Raw genomic sequence first — 18,408 nt, 5'->3', positions numbered from 1 at the left:
AATGTTAAGTTTATGAGACAGTTGTAATAAAGCTTTATACTTAGGACTATCAACATAATATCAATGATTAGTATAGAAGGCGAGACATTTCAGTGTGTGCACTCTTGTTTTATTTTCATTAATTGGGAATTTATATTCACAAATATTTTTTGGGCAGCTGGCCGATTTTAGGGCCGCCAAGCGGCCCTAAACTATATAGTGGAATCATCCCTGGTACATGTACATGTGCACTTTTTTGCAATTTTGTTCTCTCCGCTAAAATAACCCGCTCTACATCAACTGAATACAATTTCTGAATTCACAGTATACATGCATGGTATATATGTATCTTTTGCTCATTTGTAAATTATCAAAATTGCATTTTAGCTTGATAAAAGCCATTTATTGCTTCTTTTGGCAATTGACATCTGTCATTGTTTTCATCTGTACCAATTAAAAAGATCATCTCCTTTGAAACCTACTGGTCCTTTGTGAGTTTGACAGTTATGCAATGTTATTCTAAATAGCTATAGAGATCTTCTGCTTTAATGATGATTTTTTTTACTAAAAAGTTGCCATTGTTGAAATGCAGGTGAGATATATAATTGTTACTTATTAACCAGCCATATCTCTTGCATGTTAAAGACACCCTTGTAGATATTAAAAAAGAGCAGGCTAATGCCGCTACAAGGCAGCACTCACACCCACAAAGTGGAAAGAGCAGGCTAATGCCGCTACAAGGCAGCACTTGCACCCACAAAGTGGAAAGAGCAGGCTAATGCCGCTACAAGGCAGCACTCACCCACAAAGTGGAAAGAGCAGCCTAATGCAACTACAAGGCAGCACTCGCACCTGCAAAGTGGAAAGAGCAGCCTAATGCCACTACAAGGCAGCACTCGCACCCGGAAAGTGGAAAGAGCAGCCTAATGCCACTACTAGGCAGCACTCGCGCCCGCAAAGTGGAAAGAGCAGCCTAATGCCACTACAAGGCAGCACTCCCGCCCGCAAAGTGGAAAGAGCAGGCTAATGCCACTACAAGGCAGCACCCGCACCCGCAAAGTTGAAAGGGCAGGCTTATGCCGCTACAAGGCAGCACTCACACCCACAAAGTGGAAAGAGCAGGCTAATGCCACTACAAGGCAGCACTCACACCCACAAAGTGGAAAGAGCAGGCTAATGCCACTACAAGGCAGCACTCGCACCTGTAAAGTGGAAAGAGCAGGCTAATGCCACTACAAGGCAGCACACACACACACAAAGTGGAAAGAGCAGCCTAATGCCACTACAAGGCAGCACTCACACCCACAAAGTGGAAAGGGATTAATATAAGTTGATGAATTTGTTTCCCAATCCACTATAAATTAATATGTTTAAAACTAACCTTTCATTGCATTATTTAACATGTTTAAAGTAATCACATTATTTTATTTGCAGGGAAATGATCATGCGGCTGGTTTATCAGCGAATGCAGCAGTATTTATACCTCGTAATTACGGCCCTCCGATTGGGACAGCACCCATACAAACTATACCTACTTACATGACCAACTGCTTTCCGTTTGTACAGCCAGATTATAATGGAAACAGGTAAGATTGGGACAGCACCCATACAAACTATACCTACTTACATGACCATCTGCTTTCCATTTGTACATCCAGATTTTAATGGAAACAGGTACGAAGGATTTGTTACATGTAGAACAGGGTTGGTTTATATGTCATTTGTCACTACTTGAAAAGAGATCTTCTAAAAAATACTGCTTCAAATAAAACACTATCAAAGAAATGCTATAACCATGTTATTATTGTGGATATTTAAGTCAGAAATTCTGATTTTAATCTCTAGTCTTAAAGGAAGCAATGTGACTTTCATTGCTCTTAAAATAAAGGTTAAATAGAATAGGTCAGAGGTTTAAAATGTGGAAAGAAAATAAATTCACATGCTTTTTCAAGACAAATTAGTCATATACATGTAATCCGCTTTCATGGAGTCAAAATAGAGGCTCAATCTGTGGTTAACTGATAAATGGACCCAATTTTAAGGTGAACATTATGCTTTTACACTGACAGAACCAATTGCAGAATCCTAAGTCCCTTTATGAATTTTTAATTCCATATTAACTGTATTCATATAAAACCAATTTTATTTTATTTTCAGACTTGGTGGAAACCATGGCAACTGGTCCAGACATCAAAGACCAAACAGAAATAGAAACAATTCAGGTTTGACATACATCTAGGGGGAAAAAAGATTTCAACAACTCTGATGAAGCATCCTAATTCTTTATCTTTTACAATCATGTGATAAATATTTTACTAATTTTCATGTTTTTATACATTTTTTGTAATATAAGAAAAAAGATAATGTGGTAAGATGATATTGGTAATGATTTGTACATTCTACAAGAAAGTAAAGTACCGGTATATAAGTAGAAACTGAAAAGCAAATACATGTATAATCAAAAATATATGATCACAAAAATGCCAATAGGACCAAACCCATGAGATGCATTTCCCTTAATTTCAGAATAATGAGCTCTACCAATTAAACATATATGTCAAAACTATAAGACAAAATTCTAAAGGAGTTATTGTCAACAAATGGCCATTTTACATTTTTTTTCATTTTGCTTATTACATGTATCATGAAAACTATGATATTTAGAGATAAAAAAATATCAGTTTTGCCTTCTATGATTTAAACCATACTAGATAAATAAATAAACACTTTTAATCACAAAAATGTAAATAGCTTTATCATTGTTCATAAGAGTGATTGCCCTTAAATGAGGATTTTTACCCAACTTTGTGTTTTGAGCAAAAACTTAAGAAGATAGAGAGAAAAACTTAATTCAAAATCCTGTATATAACAACCATCCATATTTGATGAAAGGTGTGACATGTGTGATGTATATAGATATAGGAAGATGTGGTGTGAGTGCCAATGAGACAACTCCCATCCAAATAACAATTTAAAAAAAGTAAACAATTATAGGTCAATGTACGGCCTTCAACACGGACCCTTGGCTCACACCGAACAACAAGCTATAAAGGGCCCCAAAAGGTGTGATGTAGAATGAATATTTGATAATGGGATAACTTTAGTTGAATCTTTGATAATGTGATAACTTTAGTTGAATCTTTGATAATGTGATAACTTTAGTCGAACCTTTATCTTGGAAACATTCCACCTATGGTTTAATCATGATAAAGAAGTTATGTTAGATTTATTGATTATTTCAGGTCACCACGGAAACAGATTTCCTACTCCAAACAAATTTTCAGAACCACCATTGTTCCCATTCACCTCACCACCGCCTCAAGATCCATATTTCAATCAGTTCATGCCACCTCCAAATAATTTTCTCATCAATAATATGACATCACTTCCTGTCATGCCCAGTGAGGGTGAAAATGACATCAACAGCAATAATTTCTCATCAAACAGCAGACGCAGACGAAATCAAAGAGACAAAAACAGTAACAATAATAATAATAATAATGTATGGAGATCTAACGAGAGTATCGGAACAGACGATAGTGGGAGGAAAACAGATAGTTCTAATAGACAGGTAACATAACACACAGAGAGTTCTAGTAGACAAGTAGCAAACAGAGAGAATAAAATCCAATGAAATAATTCAAGGATATCAAATCTTCAGACTTGGCCTCAAATTTTGTCTTTAATGTGTTAAAATGAGAAACTATTTTTTTAGTAGTAATGGCATGGAAAGAGCTGAAGATGTCTGTCCACTGACTTCTGCACTTTATGGACCACTAAATACAAGTGTATCCAGTTAACAGAATGCATTGCTGTATAAAGGAATGATGAAATGTTATTTGTCTGTAATTAAATGTTAAAAACTGCTCTGAGGACTTAGTTAAGTAAAACGTGCTCTGAGGACTTAGTTAAGTAAAACGTGCTCTGAGGACTTAGTTAAGTAAAACGTGCTCTGAGGACTTAGTTAAGTTAAACATGCTCTAAGGACTTACTTAAGTAAAAGTGCTCTGAGGACTTAGTTAAGTTAAACATGCTCTGAGGACTTAGTTAAGTAAAACGTGCTCTGAGGACTTAGTTAAGTAAAACGTGCTCTGAGGACTTAGATAAGTAGCTTGAATTGAGTGAATGATTAACTAAACATAATTGTAATACACAAAAACAGATGACTTTAAAGAAGTGTTCTTGTTTTTTCAGCGAAGAAGAACAAATTCAGGCAGGAAGGGAGGAACTAAGAATGATTCTCCGAGAGCTCCTGTTTTAGTTCTGTATGAGCGGGAAATACAAACAGGTTTGATATGTTTATTTTGGTGGAATTATATATCACTAAAAAACAAATTGATTAACAAACAGATTAAAAAATGGTGGTATAAAGAAATTAGAAGATGTGGTATGAGTGCAAATGACACGATTCTCCATCCAAGTCACATTGTGTTAAAAATAAACAAATATAGATCAAAGTACGGCCTTCAACACATAGCCTTGGCTCACGTAGAATAGCAAGCTATAAAAGGCCTAACAAAAATTACCAATGTCAAACAATTCAAACAGGAAAAAACAACATTTATAACTGTCTAATCTATAAAAAAAAACAAGAAACACTTCAAAACCACACCAACAAACGACAACCACTAAGCAACAGATTATACTAAAATGAAAACCTGCATGATTAGGCCATTTACATAGAAACAAATAATTGTTCTTCAGATTTATGTAAAGAAGAATTGTGGTAAAAGTTATATTTATAAATAACATTTGATTATTTTTTAGATTTTTCTGAGAACTTTGCTTATAAGACTTTAGAAGAGCACCCTAGTTCATTATATCGTAAATCACACAGAAGAAATATACATGACAATAGAGATCTTAATTCAGACAGTGGTTACTCAAGTCCACTTCATAAGAGAAACCAGATAACTATTGGAACACAATCTGATTCTACACTGTCAATGAAATTGACCTCTAATTCTATCCAATCAGACGATCCATCTATAGTTCATGCTGCAACTGTTCCGCAGCAAAAGTTTTCCTATGCTTTCATTGCTCAAAAAGAACCTAGTCAAAGACCTGTGATAAACCAAGATAATCAGAATAGTGCAGAAAACTTAAAAACAGGACAACAAAAATCACCAAATAATCAAAACAGAAACAAACAAAATCCTGGAAACAGATCACATGATTCTCAATTAGCTAATAGAAACACACCAAATCCTGGAAACAGATCTCATGATTCTCAATTAGCCAATAGAAACACTTCTAATACATATGATTTAAATAATCAACATATCAACAAACAAGCCAACAAAAAATCAGAAGTAAGGAATAAATTTCAGGGAGACATACAAACGAAACAAAATCAGGTGAGAAAGACAGGAAAGACAAACTCTGATGAAGAAACAAGAGGCTTCTCGAGGAAAGGAACTACTTCCATAGATGAAAATGATTATGGATTTTCAAGGACTAAAAATTTACGCAGTGAAAGAAAACAATCACATGAATCAAATTTTAATAAAAACAATCTGCAGGAGGGCAATAAGAGTGAAACTGGACAGAATTTAGAAACAGAAGGTGAGAGTGGAACACAGGGCAAAAAGAAACGTAGACGACGAAGAAAACGGAAAAAGAAGAACCCAGATGACCCAGCAGATTCTCAAGATGAGGCTGAATATGAACCACAACAGGAAGTGGAACTACATTTTGAAGATGTGGAAGAATTCCCTGACTTGAGTTGTGCTAAAGCTTTAAACAATAAGTCTTCAGGAGTAGGAATATCGTATAGTGCCATTTTACAGACAGTAAGTTTGGATTTTTAGCCAGATATCAATGTTGGTTATTCTGATTTTTAGCCAGATATCAATGTTGGTTATTCTGATCATACATCTGGCCTATGTTGATAATGCTCTAGTAGTCCATTAGTCCATAGATAATATTTGGAAAATAATTGGTCAAAACATTTACTGCATATAAATATTTTGATAATATGATCTAAGGGAGATAACTCAACAATAATTTACATTAGTCATGTTAGTATTCCTCAAAGGTTTAAGATTGTTCAAATGTCTGAGAAAAGCTTCATTGCACTGGTTTAAATTTCCTTTGTCATGAACACTGTCCCATAACTTAAATTTCCTTTGTCATGAACACTGTCTAATAACTTAAATTTCCTTTGTTATGAACTCTGTCCCATAACTTAAATTTCCTTTGTTATGAACTCTGTCCCATAACTTCCTTTGTCATGAACACTGTCCCATAACTTCCTTTGTCATGAACTCTGTCCCATAACTTCCTTTGTCATGAACACTGTCCCATAACTTCCTTTGTCATGAACACTGTCCCATAACTTAAATTTCCTTTGTCATGAACACTGTCCCATAACTTAAATTTCCTTTGTCATGAACACTGTCCCATAACTTCCTTTGTCATGAACACTGCCCATAATTTCCTTTGTCATGAACACTGTCCCATAACTTCCTTTGTCATGAACTCTGTCCCATAACTTCCTTTGTCATGAACACTGTCCCATAACTTCCTTTGTCATGAACACTGTCCCATAACTTCCTTTGTCATGAACACTGTCCCATAACTTAAATTAAGAACAGACATGAAGGAAAACATTTAAATAATTTGTTTGGCAAAAAATTAATAAATAACTTTGTGTTTTTTCTTTCCAGGTACCTGTTAGCAGGCCTTCTACAGTAGAGAGAAATAAAACAAGTTCCTCTGAAGATTCTCCAAGGAAAGATAACTCTAGTCTGGGTAAGATAAGATAAAGGTTGTAGTTTACATCAGTTATTATTTTACCATTACAATTTACATGTAGGTTGATAACACATTTTTTAAACCCTTGCTGCATGCATTCCTTAATCTTTCCTAATAATTTCTTTTTCTAAAGCTGGTAAATAGTATATACCTTTGAACCACATCTATGTTATCCTGTTTTATATTTTGCAATAAAATATACTGCATACTATCAAACAAACACAAAAGACATGAATACATTGTGTAATATATTGTAGTACATACTGATATGCATGTATTGTTACTTAAATAACAAGTAATGCATGTAATGTGGTTCCATCAACAACCTCTTTATGAACCTGTCTTTAAACTGCATTATCCTTGGGTACCCTTTATAGACAGGATTAACTGTAATCTTGTACATTGTACACCTCTTATTTTGCTTTTAATTCAAATTATTTTTGAGATTTTCCTTATTAAATGATCATAGACCTTGCCATTTCTTTATACACTGGAAGGTATTAGGTAGAAATTATTAAAATTAAACCAGGGCTCACGCTACCAGGCGACTTGGGTTAAGAAGTCCCTTCCCGACCGTCACTTCGCTTTCCTCGACCCCCAAAAGCGAAAACAAGTCGCCCTGTTCTTGACGATACTGGCTTTCAGTCGCTTCCGTCATCGGACATTTTCAATTTTTAACAAGTTGATGAAACATCAAATTTTTTATTGATAATTAAAGAAATTTAGACATAAACGATTCATTATCTTAAGAAAAGAGGTTGAAGCATTGTCTTTGCAGTGTGTAGCAGGTTACTTGATAAAAATACAACTTTTTATCACTTCTTGCATTTCCGCAAGTTCCGGTGCTTGTTACTCGAAAACGTTCATCAACCTAAATTTCCGCGATAACTTGATAAAAGTTCCCTCCAGTAAATGTTTAATCCATTTATTGCATTAAAAACGTCATGTTCCTGTCCAAATAGCTTGTCAAACATCGTTTATTTAAATTGTAAATTTTCTTGCATTCGTCTGCCATTGACCGATTTTTAAACTACGGATCTGAACAGGATAAGCTATGACCGAAATCCGTACTTTTACAATAATTACTACGGACGCATGGATGGAACAGCTGACAGAAGAATATTGATCCCAAAGGGAAAAATTACATATTCCACACGCATTACGAGACTTTTGGTTACATCTAATTGATTGGTGTATATAATTCCCTATATTTTTTATGAATTTTTTCAAAATATATTATGGCCCAGCTTAATAACTTTTATATTTTTTTATGAGAAACACTGAATTTCATACACAAGATAGATTTGAATTAAATTGTAATTGATATATTATAATTTCTTTACATTTTTTAAAATAAATTTTTTTTTTTTTAATTCTAGATATTAAATATTTAGTTGGTAGTTTCTCACAAGAACCTTAGTAAAACTTAAACAACTTTTAATTTAAAATGTTACTTTGATTGTATACTCAGATATGAATTGAATAATATAAAAAGAACATTATTTACATATGACCCTTTATCATGTTTATACTATAGTAAAATCCAAACATTGTAGCGCACTGCGCGAATGAGAACTTCTCTTTCAAATCTCACCACTTCTCCCTATCAGTTTCAAAAAGAGAAGTCACTTCTCCCTATAATTCTGAATTAGTGTGAGCCCTGATTAAACAGAATTAACCTACAGTTTTACATGAAATAATTATCTCTTACAGAAGATCATTAAAATTATACTTCACCATTTCGTAATGTCCTGAGAGGGGTTAGGTATCAATTTGTAAGCTTTACAATCAGTATCTATAATTTTACATGAAATAATTATCTCTTACAGAAAATCATTATAATTATACTTCACCATTTTGTAATGTCAACTTGTAAGCTATGCAAACAGAATCTCTAGTTTTACATGAAATCCTTTCTTTTACAGAAGACAAGGGAACAAGAGCCAGTAGAAGAAGAAGGAAGAGGAAAGATATACTCAATACAGCAGCTGAGAATGAACTGGCTGAGATAGGTCTAGAACAGCAAATGTTGAAAGAACAATGTCTAAAAACCACAGGCCCAAAAAGTAACAAAGAAGAGAAAGGACAGACGCCAGGAATATTGAAAGTTAATCCAAAAACTCAGAGTTCTGGGAAAAAATCAAAACAAAATGTATCATTAGATCTTGGGGCAGTAATTGATGCACTAGAGGTAATTCAGTTATGAGGATTGCTTAGACGTGTCTATTACTCAGGTTTTCAAATCATTTCACTAATTCCCAGCCTATGATGGGTTTCTGTAAATTCAATTTTTTTATTTATCTGTAACAATAGTCAGTCTATATATAGTAAACATGACAAACAAAGGAGAAGGTCCGGTAAGGACTCATTTTGGCCTCAAATTTCAGTTTCATCTGACGAAAGATTTTGACCACTTTTTAAACACTTAAGTGTCTATTTTACTTGATTCAATTAGTTTATGTGAAAGATTTTAACTGATTTAGTCATTAAAAACGATCCGATTCCAGCTAAAATATGAAAAATCTACCAAATATGCTGAAATGTCACTTTACAGATGGTTTTTGTCAAAAATGAAAGTGGCCGCATCCGTGTTCATCCACAACCTTTATATATGTTATGTATTATCATAAAATACAACTTACATTTCAATATTAAGGATGAACACGAATGCGGCCACTTTCGTTTTACACGGAAACCGTCTAAAATTTAACTAAAATGGTAGAATTTTGAAGATTTCAGTAATTTAGCATGACTTAATGGCGCTACAACCCGATATATGTGCATTGTATAGTCAAAAACAGCCCATATTTATGTGGCAGAACCATTCAACTGTCCAATAAATAACTAAAAGTTTACATTTTAACAATTTTGTAAAACTGTTATATTTTGGGGCCAAAAAGGGGTCTTACCGGACCTACTCCTTTGAGAACATTGAAAGTTGTACAGATTTTTATTCCAATTTATGGTTAAGATACATTAGCTTAGGATTCCATCAAAGAGATTGGAAGAACGTTTCCTAGAAAATTAGTTCAGGAAATAAATCCTAAAACTTTTTTCATATTCTATTGTTTTTTTGCATTGCTTAGTAAACAATGATGTTCAGTTTGGACCAACAGATTAATCAAAATACAATTTGTTCTTCCAGCAAAAAAAGACCACAATTAGTTTAACATCTGCTGCTAGGATAGAACAAAAAGTCAAAACAGAACAACCAAAGAAAAAAGAAGTACAGGTAAGCCAAGTATTACTCATTTGTCCAACTGATTCAAAATATGAAGAGAAGAAGAAAAGAGCTCAGCTGCAGCAGGCCAGACACATAACAATATGACATATTACTGGGGATTCATTTATTTTTTGTTGTGACCAATTTTCATCAATTAAGTAAAATTTGCATGTTTGAGGATGTTTAATTTGTGGTATTGCCAAAGTCTGCATACTAGCTTATAGAAATTTCTTGGTTCACCTAACATGCCTTAGCCGGTATCACAAAATCCACAGAATTTGGTATCCAACGAATAATAATGACTCCACAGTAGACACAATAGAAGTATCTCATCTTAGAAGTATTTGTGTAAGAAAACCTCTATAATTGGAATGCTTCATTTTGTAATTTTATTGGATGTTAAAGCATTAAACAAGGCCCTTATCTTGCTGTTAAGTGTTTCTCTCAGGTTTTTTTTTGTATATAGATTATACCAGTTGTTTTCCTGTTTTCCTGTTTGATTTGTTTTACTCTAGTCATTATGGGCCCTTATCTTACTGTTTAATGTGAGTCAAGGCTTTGTGTTGAAGGCTGTACCTTGACCTACATGTATAATTCTTTTATACATTGTGGTTTGGATTGAGAGGGTCTCATTGGCACTTATGTCAACTTTATTTATATTTAAAAGAAATGTTTATTGTTTTTGTAGAAATCCAAAGGAGGTCACAATGTATTAGATGCCAGTGCTCCTATCAAACGTGGAAAAGAGAGAGAAACACCAAAGGCAAAGAAACCTAGTCCATTAAAAAAGGTTAGAATATAATATTTACATAGAAACACCAAAGGCAAAGAAACCTAGTCCATTGAAAAAGGTTCAGAGGCTCCTGACTTGGGACACACTCAAAAATGCAGCTGGGTTAAACATGTTTGTGAGATCTCAACCCTCCCCCTATACCTCTAGCCAATGTAGAAAAGTAAACGCATAACAATACGCACATTAAAATTCAGTTCAAGAGAAGTCCGAGTCTGATGTCAGAAGATGTAACCAAAGAAAATAAACAAAATGACAATAATACATAAATAACAAGACTACTAGCAGTTAACTGACATGCCAGCTCCAGACTTCAATTTAACTGGCTGAAAGATTATGATTTCATCATATGAACATCAGGCACAATCCTTTCAGTTAGGGGTTTAGTATCATACCATTATAACATATATGAGAAGAACATAACCCGTGTCATGCCAACAACTGTTTTTAGAATAAATGTGTTTAGTTCCAATGCAAAGACCTTAATATCAGTGACTCAATATTAACGCCAAAATATGCAATCTTTAATGACCTGACAACAGTATCGTAACTATATCCCTTCTTAATAAGTCTATTCAAAGGTTTTGTTAGTTTCTGAGGTGAAAACTGACACCTTTGTGCTTTATAAAGAATATTACCATAAAAAAATTGGATGTGAAATACCTGAATGTATAAGAAGTCTGCATGTTGAGCTATATTTACGAATGATATCCTTATACCGATGATAAAATTTAGTAAATGTTTTGACTAGTTTGTGGTATCCAAAAACCCTGGTGTAATAATTTTTCAGTAATACATAAATTTCTCTCGTTAAAATCTAAAACATTGTTACATACACGTGCGAATCGTACAAGTTGAGATATATAAACATATATTGTACACTGTCTGTTGTCATCGTCTGTGTCTGTGTCATATTTAGAACTGTATATGCAACTGCCTCTATTTGTACAAGCGAAGGCATCACCAGTGTCCCATTTTTTTTATTAATGCTGAAACCTTATTCATGTCATGTATATTTTATCAGTTTTATTTTTTTATGATGGTACAATGTATAGAGGAATACATATTTCATGTTTGTATATGAAATCTTTTTGATGAAAATTTTTGTGAACAGATTTCAAGAAAGTATATTTTGGCCAACATTCCTCCTGGTAGTAAGTTGTCTTATTGGCAATCATACCCCTTCTCCTGATTTTTATATGACCTTTTACCCCATTTTTATTTTTCCTTTTTATTGTAGGTGATATTGAAAGAGAGAGAAGAAAAGAAACATTTAAAGATGTTAGAAGGAACAGAATCAGGATCAACAGAGTAAGTATTACTATGTAGCGGGCTATTTTTGTGGGGTGTAAATTTTCACTTATTTTCGCGGATAGAACAGAATTGCCAAAATAAATTCCGCCAATTTTAAAGTGTACATGCAAATGTATTGATAATAATTTCAATCGGCCAAAATATTTTGTATACCTTATGAAATGAAAATCTCAAAATTTTACACCCAGGAAAATAACCCAATACGGTATAAAGGACAGAGTAACTTGTCAAATAATTACTAAATAGAGTTGAGAATGGAAATGGGGAATGTGTCAAAGAGAGTTGAACCCAACCAATGAGCAAAAACAGACCAAGGCCATCGATGGGTCTTTAATGCAGTGAGAAAATCCCTCAGTCAGAAGCTAGCTCCAACTGGCTCCTAAATAATAATGTATATGTGTTCAGTGAAATGGATTTGACACACAATTAGGAAACAAATAATTGAACCAAAAAAAAACATACAAGACTTACATGCTAGATGTTATTAACTTGGGACAGGTGCAAAAATTATAAAACCCTTCTGATTTTGGTAATGATTGGTTCAAAAGATATTATCTGATGTAGGTTCTATATTTGACCTTTCTCTATTTCCAGAGCAGCGGTTGGTATTGGTGTAGTTAGTGCTGAAAGTGATCTGTCTCAAGATGGTAAGTCATCAAAAAACAAGTGTAAGGGAGCTACCACTTGATTTTTAGGGGGGGGGGTCTAGGATGAAATTTTTTTTTAGTTTTAATCTCTGTCCTGCCTTTTTATTTTTCACTCTTTTTGGTCCGGCCTTTTTTCTTTTATAGTTTATCCTGCCTTTTTTTTCAAAAATTCATCTTAGCCCCCCTCTCCATAAAAATCAAATGGTAGCTCCCATAGTACTAATACAAGGAAAACATTGATTTTGATGGACCAAGGGAAATAACTCTTAGAATCATTCTGGTTGCACTATTTTATAACATAAATGTTTTCATGGATCTAGGTGAAAGCTTGTTTCAATAAGTTAAAAATGATTTGTCTGATTGGTACACTAATTATATAAAAATTATGTTAATTAAATGTAAGAACAGTAATTATTGTATTTACTTATAACTTTGATGACTCAGTCACTTGGATAAACTTAAATACAGAGAGGTTTGACATTAACCATTTTAACATGTTGCCATACAGACATATTGCCATACAGACATGTTGCCATACAGACATATTGTAGATCTCATCTTATTGGTCCCTCAAATAGCTAGATCTCTACTGATAAGTCCATCAAAATAGCTAGATCTCTACCGATTGGTCCATCAAAATAGCTAGATCTCAACTGATTGGTTTCTCAAAATAGCTAGATCTCTACTGATTGGTCCATCAAAATAGCTAGATCTCAACTGATTGGTCCATCAAAATAGCTAGATCTCAACTGATTGGTTTCTCAAAATAGCTAGATCTCTACTGATTGGTCCATCAAAATAGCTAGATCTCAACTGATTGGTCCATCAAAATAGCTAGATCTCAACTGATTGGTTTCTCAAAATAGCTAGATCTCTACTGATTGGTCCATCAAAATAGCTAGATCTCAACTGATTGGTCCATCAAAAGATAAACCCTTGAGCAAATCTTACTATATGTATGTGATATTTATGTCAGTCCAAATATGAGATGAATTAAAAAGAAATAATCTGCACATCTGTTTTAATAATATATTCTATGATGAACTATACATGACACATAATTCTTGTGATGATTTCTTTTGACCTCATTATTTGATATACATTTCAATATTAATGGAAATATAAAAAAGGAAGATGTGGTATGATTTGCAATGAGACAACTATCCACAAAAGATCAAAATGACACAAACATTAACAACTATAGGTAACCGTACGGCCTTCAACAATGAGCAAAGCCCATACCGCATAGTCAGCTATAAAAGGCCCCGATAAGATAATGTAAAACAATTCAAACGAGAAAGCTAACGGCCTTATTTATGTAAAAAAATGAACGAAAAACAAATATGTAACACATAAACAAACGACAACCACTGAATTACAGGCTCCTGACTTGGGACAGGCACATACATAAATAATGTGGCGGGGTTAAAGATTGCTTACAAATTTCTACATCATGATGTCATTACAGCCATGAGTACAAAGAGTTCAATTGATTACACTGGTACCCCAGGAAGTGCCAACCTGTCTCCAGTCAGTCAGACTTCACCTATAAGCATGAGTCCACTGTCTCCAGGAACCAGTCCATTAAGTTCAGAGGTCAATAGTCCTATAGCAGGGGCTGTTGGAAAGGATGTTGTAAAAAAGATACACAGCAGAAGATTTAGAGAGTGAGTTTATTTATCTATTTAGTTATAATCATCTTCTTAAGATGTGATATGAACCGTGTATGGCTGAAGCTCATGAAGCTGTCAAACTGAATTATAGACCCCCTTAACATAGAATTGTCCATATTTTGGGGTAGAGATTGCATGAAATGCAAATCAGAATCCTATGTCACTGACTTGATAACTAAATCTTCCAAGGCTTATCACAACTTTTTTGATAAACAAAATAATGAGCATTGATCACAACATTCTATACATCTTATCCATGATCATTTCCAGAAAATTAATGTAATACAGTACATTCCGGTTATTTGCATAGCCTATTTGTCAGACGAAATTATGCAATAAAGCGGAATATGCTTATATCCGAAATGCCTAAATATGGAGTCAAATAACATCGATAGAGCAGACCAGTAAAGGAAATCCTGAAGAAAGATGAACGTCCATAATCCACTTACAACATATTGAATGATTATTTATTCTAATAAAAGTTATTTGTCTAGTGTCATGCACTTTATTTCATTGTTTATTCTTTCAATAAAGTTTATAAACACATTTAGTTTTAGTTAATTTATGTACCGACTTTTCCTTTACCTGAGATACGAAAATAAAATTGTTCTAAAAATAAATTTGTTTCTATGACCCGGATGTACAAATTATATTGTTATGCTTTGATTAAAACAAACTGTTGAACAATGCTAAACAGTTTATAATCATTTGATACAATAAATGTGTAATGAACTGCCTTTAATATGCAGTATTTACCGATTGCACAGTGATATAACACTGTTACTTTAACCTCGTTAGTTTCGTATATGCAACGCAGTTAACAGGTAATGGGGCCCTGCACAGGTTATTTGCTGGACACGAGTGTTGAAAGTGAGAAAATATAATAATTTTAATTTAATGTTCTTTTAAAAAAATATTAAAAATGAAAGATTGATTTATGAAATTCTTCAACAATATATAAATGCCCTGTAATATTTAACATAAATGTAGATCACCCCTAGCCGAATTACGAGATTGCACATTGGATAATGATCGATAATAAGCAGGCGTTATTGTTTTAAAAATACCACCAAATTGTAATCTATGAACAATGTTTGAAATTCAATCAATAATTAACACCTTTTGAGATAGAAGATCATAGAATGGTTGTGTTTTTACAACAATCAGCTGATTGACATTTTTATGACCTCGAGCGGCTTAAAATAGAATATGGGAAACTTTACCTGTGTACACATTGAGGCCTTTTTTTATAATCATATAAACACGAAAGAAACTGTTTTAAAACTTTATTTAAATAACACAGAAGTAAATGTGAAATAATATCAAAAATTATGATGCATTCAAGAAAAATATACTTACCAAATTGCTGTTTCCGGTCAAAAATCTCGTCAGTTTTAACTAAGCATATCTAGCTGGCGATTATTTTCTATGCAATTAACCGAATTGCCACTTGTGGGGCTATGCATATAACCGTACAATTTAACATTAGATGAATGGGAAATGGTTTTGTGCAGGAGAAAAGTATGCAATTAACCGAAATATGCTATTAAGCGGTATGCAATTAAGTGGAATCGACTGTATATGCTCAGATCTTCAGGTCACAAAATGATGATACACCTATAAAGAAAATTACATAACTTTTGCAAGGTGCTGGAATCTAATATCTTTTCTAAAAATATAAATGATGTCATTGTTAAAGTCATGGAGTTACCTCCCTTAGTCCAGAATTGTAGTTTTATTCAATGCAATATTTAATTTTACTTTCCACTGATAAATTAACGCAATCTTTAGCCTTCCGTGCTTACAAGCACTTTGATTAGTAAAATTGGGAGATATTTTTTACAATTTCGATGAAATTTGTCATGAAAGTTGCATATATATACTACATTGGAAAAGTCTTTTTGAGGAGTATTTTTTTATTTGAACTATTTGTCCAAAAGAAATAGATTATGAAATAACTGTGTTTGTTGGACATATAGAATACAGTGCAAATAGAAAAAGCATGAAATATAACTTGGTTAATCTTATCACTATTCTTCTATATTACAAAGCTATTTTGAATCAGCTGAGTTAACCTTTAACCTTACTCATGATAATTGATTTTCTAATTACAGATATTGTAATCAAGTATTAGATAAAGATATTGATGAATGTGCCACCACCTTATTACAAGATCTGGTCAGATTCCAGGACAGAATGTACCACAAAGATCCTTCTAAGGTCAGTTGTTAAAAGATAAAGAAGATTATTGGGGCCTTGGTGGCCGATTGATCTAAGTAGTTACTACTGTAATCACTAGCCAGTCAACACTGAGGTTGTGAGTTAGAATCCCGCTTGTGCGGGTGCACTCAACTCCACTCTTAATTGTCTAGGATTGTCAGTTTTCCTATCGAAGGTCAGTTGTTTTCTCAGGGCACTCCATCTTCCTCCACCAATAAAAACTGGCTGCCACGAAATAATCTATATGTGGTGCTTAAAAGTGGCGTTAAAACACCACAAAACAAATAAAGAAAGAAAGAAGACTATTAAAGTAATAGTCTGTCTGCCATTTTTATACGACCGCAAAATTTGAAAAATTTTTCGTCGTATATTGCTATCACGTTGGCGTCTGCGTCGTCGTCGTCGTCCGAATACTTTTAGTTTTCGCACTCTAACTTTAGTAAAAGTGAATAGAAATCAATGAAATTTTAACACAAGGTTTATGACCACAAAAGGAAGGTTGGGATTGATTTTGGGAGTTTTGGTCCCAACATTTTAGGAATTAGGGGCCAAAAAGGGCCCAAATAAGCATTTTCTTGGTTTTCGCACTATAACTTTAGTTTAAGTGAATAGAAATCTATGAAATTTTGACACAAGGTTTATGACCACAAAAGGAAGGTTGGGATTGATTTTGGGAGTTTTGGTTCCAACAGTTTAGGAATTAAGGGCCAAAAAAGGGCCCAAATAAGCATTATTCTTGGTTTTCGCACAATAACTTAAGTATAAGTAAATAGAAATTGATGAAATTTTAACACAAGGTTTATGACCACAAAAGGAAGGTTGGGATTGATTTTTGGAGTTGAGGTCACAACAGTTTATGAATTAGGGGCCAAAAAGGGGCCCAAATAAGCATTATTTTTGGTTTTTGCACCATAACTTTAGTATAAGTAAATAGAAATCTATGAAATTTAAACACAAGGTTTATGACCATAAAAGGAAGGTTGGGTTTGATTTTGGGAGTTTTGGTCCTAACAGTTTAGGAATAAGGGGCCCAAAGGGTCCAAAATTGAACTTTGTGTGATTTCATCAAAAATTGAATAATTGGGGTTCTTTGATATGCCGAATCTAACTATGTATGTAGATTCTTAATTTTTGGTCCCGTTTTCAAATTGGTCTACATTAAGGTCCATAGGGTCCAAAATTAAACTTAGTTTGATTTTAACAAAAATTGAATCCTTGGGGTTCTTTGATATGCTGAATTTAAAAATGTACTTAGATTTTTAATTATTGGCCTAGTTTTCAAGTTGGTCCAAATGGGGGTCCAAAATTAAACTTTGTTTGATTTCATCAAAAATTGAATAAATGGGTTCTTTGATATGCCAAATCTAACTGTGTATGTAGATTCTTAATTTTTGGTCCAGTTTTCAAATTGGTCTACATTAAGGTCCAAAGGGTCCAAAATTAAACTAAGTTTGATTTTAACAAAAATTAAATTCTTGGGCTTATTTGATATGCTTTATCTAAATATGTACTTTGATTTTTGATTATGGGCCCAGTTTTCAAGTTGGTCCAAATCAGGATTCCATATCAAGTATTGTGCAATAGCAAGAAACTTTCAATTGCACAGTATTGCACAATAGCAAGAAATATCTAATTGCACAATATTGTGCAATAGCAATTAATTTTCAATTGGAGTTATCTTTCTTTGTATAGAATAGTAGTTGATAATATATATGGGAAATTTGCCAGACATGACTATGATGTCATTTTCTATTTTTATTTGCCAATAACTTTATGTAAATAACTTCATTGGAAATTTGCCAATAT

The 18,408-nt window shown here is 33.4% G+C and overlaps 1 protein-coding gene across 2 annotated transcripts in view; it reads left to right on the top strand.

The window, feature by feature from the left end:
* Positions 1-18,408, top strand: part of LOC143051484 (uncharacterized) — a 42,962-nt gene that overhangs the window by 4,146 nt on the left and 20,408 nt on the right. The window contains exons 2-14 of one of the 2 annotated variants that reach the window (XM_076224349.1): positions 1,414-1,565; positions 2,137-2,201; positions 3,222-3,550; positions 4,174-4,267; positions 4,747-5,771; positions 6,648-6,732; positions 8,661-8,926; positions 9,881-9,967; positions 10,647-10,748; positions 11,989-12,059; positions 12,657-12,709; positions 14,178-14,376; positions 16,497-16,602. In XM_076224349.1, coding sequence (XP_076080464.1) covers positions 1,414-1,565; positions 2,137-2,201; positions 3,222-3,550; positions 4,174-4,267; positions 4,747-5,771; positions 6,648-6,732; positions 8,661-8,926; positions 9,881-9,967; positions 10,647-10,748; positions 11,989-12,059; positions 12,657-12,709; positions 14,178-14,376; positions 16,497-16,602 — 2,634 coding nt within the window. The other variant, XM_076224350.1, reaches the window with a different exon arrangement.

Source organism: Mytilus galloprovincialis, chromosome 11 (genome assembly GCF_965363235.1).
Source record: "Mytilus galloprovincialis chromosome 11, xbMytGall1.hap1.1, whole genome shotgun sequence".
NCBI lineage: Eukaryota > Metazoa > Mollusca > Bivalvia > Mytilida > Mytilidae > Mytilus > Mytilus galloprovincialis.
This window is presented reverse-complemented; position numbering and strand designations above follow the sequence as displayed.